This window comes from Ylistrum balloti, unplaced genomic scaffold, assembly GCF_031769215.1.
Source record: "Ylistrum balloti isolate Yb309-2 unplaced genomic scaffold, AGI_CSIRO_Ybal_v1 Utg369758, whole genome shotgun sequence".
Lineage (NCBI taxonomy): Eukaryota > Metazoa > Mollusca > Bivalvia > Pectinida > Pectinidae > Ylistrum > Ylistrum balloti.
Window position 1 is genome coordinate 572,485 of NW_026781958.1, and position 1,810 is coordinate 574,294.

The 1,810-nt window shown below is 33.9% G+C and overlaps 1 protein-coding gene across 1 annotated transcript in view; it reads right to left on the minus strand.

Moving 5' to 3' along the window:
- LOC132543515 (N-alpha-acetyltransferase 20-like) overlaps nucleotides 1-100 on the minus strand; it is a 44,435-nt gene extending 44,335 nt beyond the window's left edge. The window contains exon 1 of the mRNA XM_060207027.1: nucleotides 5-100. Within this exon, the coding sequence (XP_060063010.1) occupies nucleotides 5-57 (53 nt within the window). The 5' untranslated portion in view covers nucleotides 58-100. The remainder of the gene's footprint in view (nucleotides 1-4) is intronic.
- Nucleotides 101-1,810: the final 1,710 nt, after the last annotated feature.

Sequence of the window (1,810 nt, forward strand, 5' to 3'; positions counted from 1 at the left end):
TTACACATTGTTGAACCTGAACAGGTCCTCACACTTGAATGGCCGAATTGTCGTCATTGTAAAGATTTTTTTGTTTTCACATGTCGGGCTGCTAACGTGAGTCTTCTCATAACAGGAAGTCAATAGATCGATTGTACGCATGTGTTGAAAACCTTTGGTTGTTTCTTCCGGTGTGGCTGCGGCAAAATTGAAAAGTGAATATCAAAACATAACGAAAAAAGCAGCCGATTTCACTTCGTCATGGAGAAAGAATTCTTTAACAGCAGTTCAAATTAACGAGTAAGAAATATTATTGCTTTCTAATTACGTCAGTCGGTCTGAAATACAACAGATAATTGTTTAATTTGTTCAGTGTGAAGTGTCAAAAAGTCGGTGACATGCCTGTGCCTGTTTTCATGTTTTAAGAATTATCATTTATAAATTTTGATTGCACACATGAGTAAATCAAATATTATATTTACAAGAATAGTATAGTTAGCGTGTATTGAACTGACATATCAATCTTCCATAAACATTGATCACTTTATAGAAGAATACGCAAATTTTCAAATGATTTATTTTGTAATCGTCTGCTGAAGATTACACATTTGACGACAACACTAAAACAGTGATCCGATTTTATTATATTGCTTTCTTACGACATTAGTGCTACTGAAAGTAGTGTTTGTGTAACTTAGAACGTCTGATATATAATCTTTTTGCATTTAAATATTTAAATATTTTGTGGAAAATGTGCATATGTAAACTTGTTATGAAAAGGGAAGACAAATTCCTGTTGAACATCTGGCGATATGAACCAGATCCTTGGCATGATATATATATGATCAAGTGCTCTACCAACTGAAGCATGTATGTTCAGTCAGAGACATATATTGCACATTTCTATTTCACCCAAAGACTCATCTATCAATTAAGGTGCTGAAAGGGAAGTATGGTATTAAACACAAGTGCTGCTTGCTAATTCAGTTCATAATCAGTTACATTTATTGGATGTGCAGTGTTTATGTGTAATTGGATTGGAAGAAGTAGTGACAAATACCCTGCTCTTGCCCGGACTCAAACTAGCAACCCTTGGGTCTCTAGCTGGACACTCTACCTTAAGCTCTCGACTATAGGGAAATTCTCACTAGCTGAGGGTAGTAGGTCACCTCAGCTCTCAGCTTCTACATGTGGTGGATTTAAATTATGGCTATTTAAACATAATTAGGATATTGTACAAACCCAGTAGTGGAAGGCTAGTTAGATGGATTCTGACCATGATTTTATTTTTGTCTTCATCATGGTGCTTGTGGAAGGCTGGCCAATTCAGTCTGTTCATTTTCACTCTTTTCCATTTTACCTTAACATATTTCAAGACACAATGTACCACAACCCAATGTTGTGGGCACTGATAGTTTTCCGTGAATCTGTTTCTTTGATATTGTATAAAAGTTTGAAAGGCTATAATCATAAAACACATCATACAGATTTGTAATTTCTGATAATCTGGGAATTTTTACAACAATTATTAAGATAATCAAATGCAATAAAATTATAGATAATAGGAGGGGATAAAGGTAAGGATTGATGTACCATGGTTAAGCACTGGTTGCCTGCATATTTAAATTAACTTTTTGTTTCCAATTATGTCCAGTCTTTTCAAGGAAAATATCTTTAAAATAATATCGTTATTGACAGTAAATAAAGTAATTAGTACAACTCTTTTATTTTTTATAGATACCTGTTGCTGTGAAGTAGCTGCCAAAATGTGAAGATTCTCCAGATAAATAAACATATACAAATTTACATTGTAATTGAACCAGAGGACACA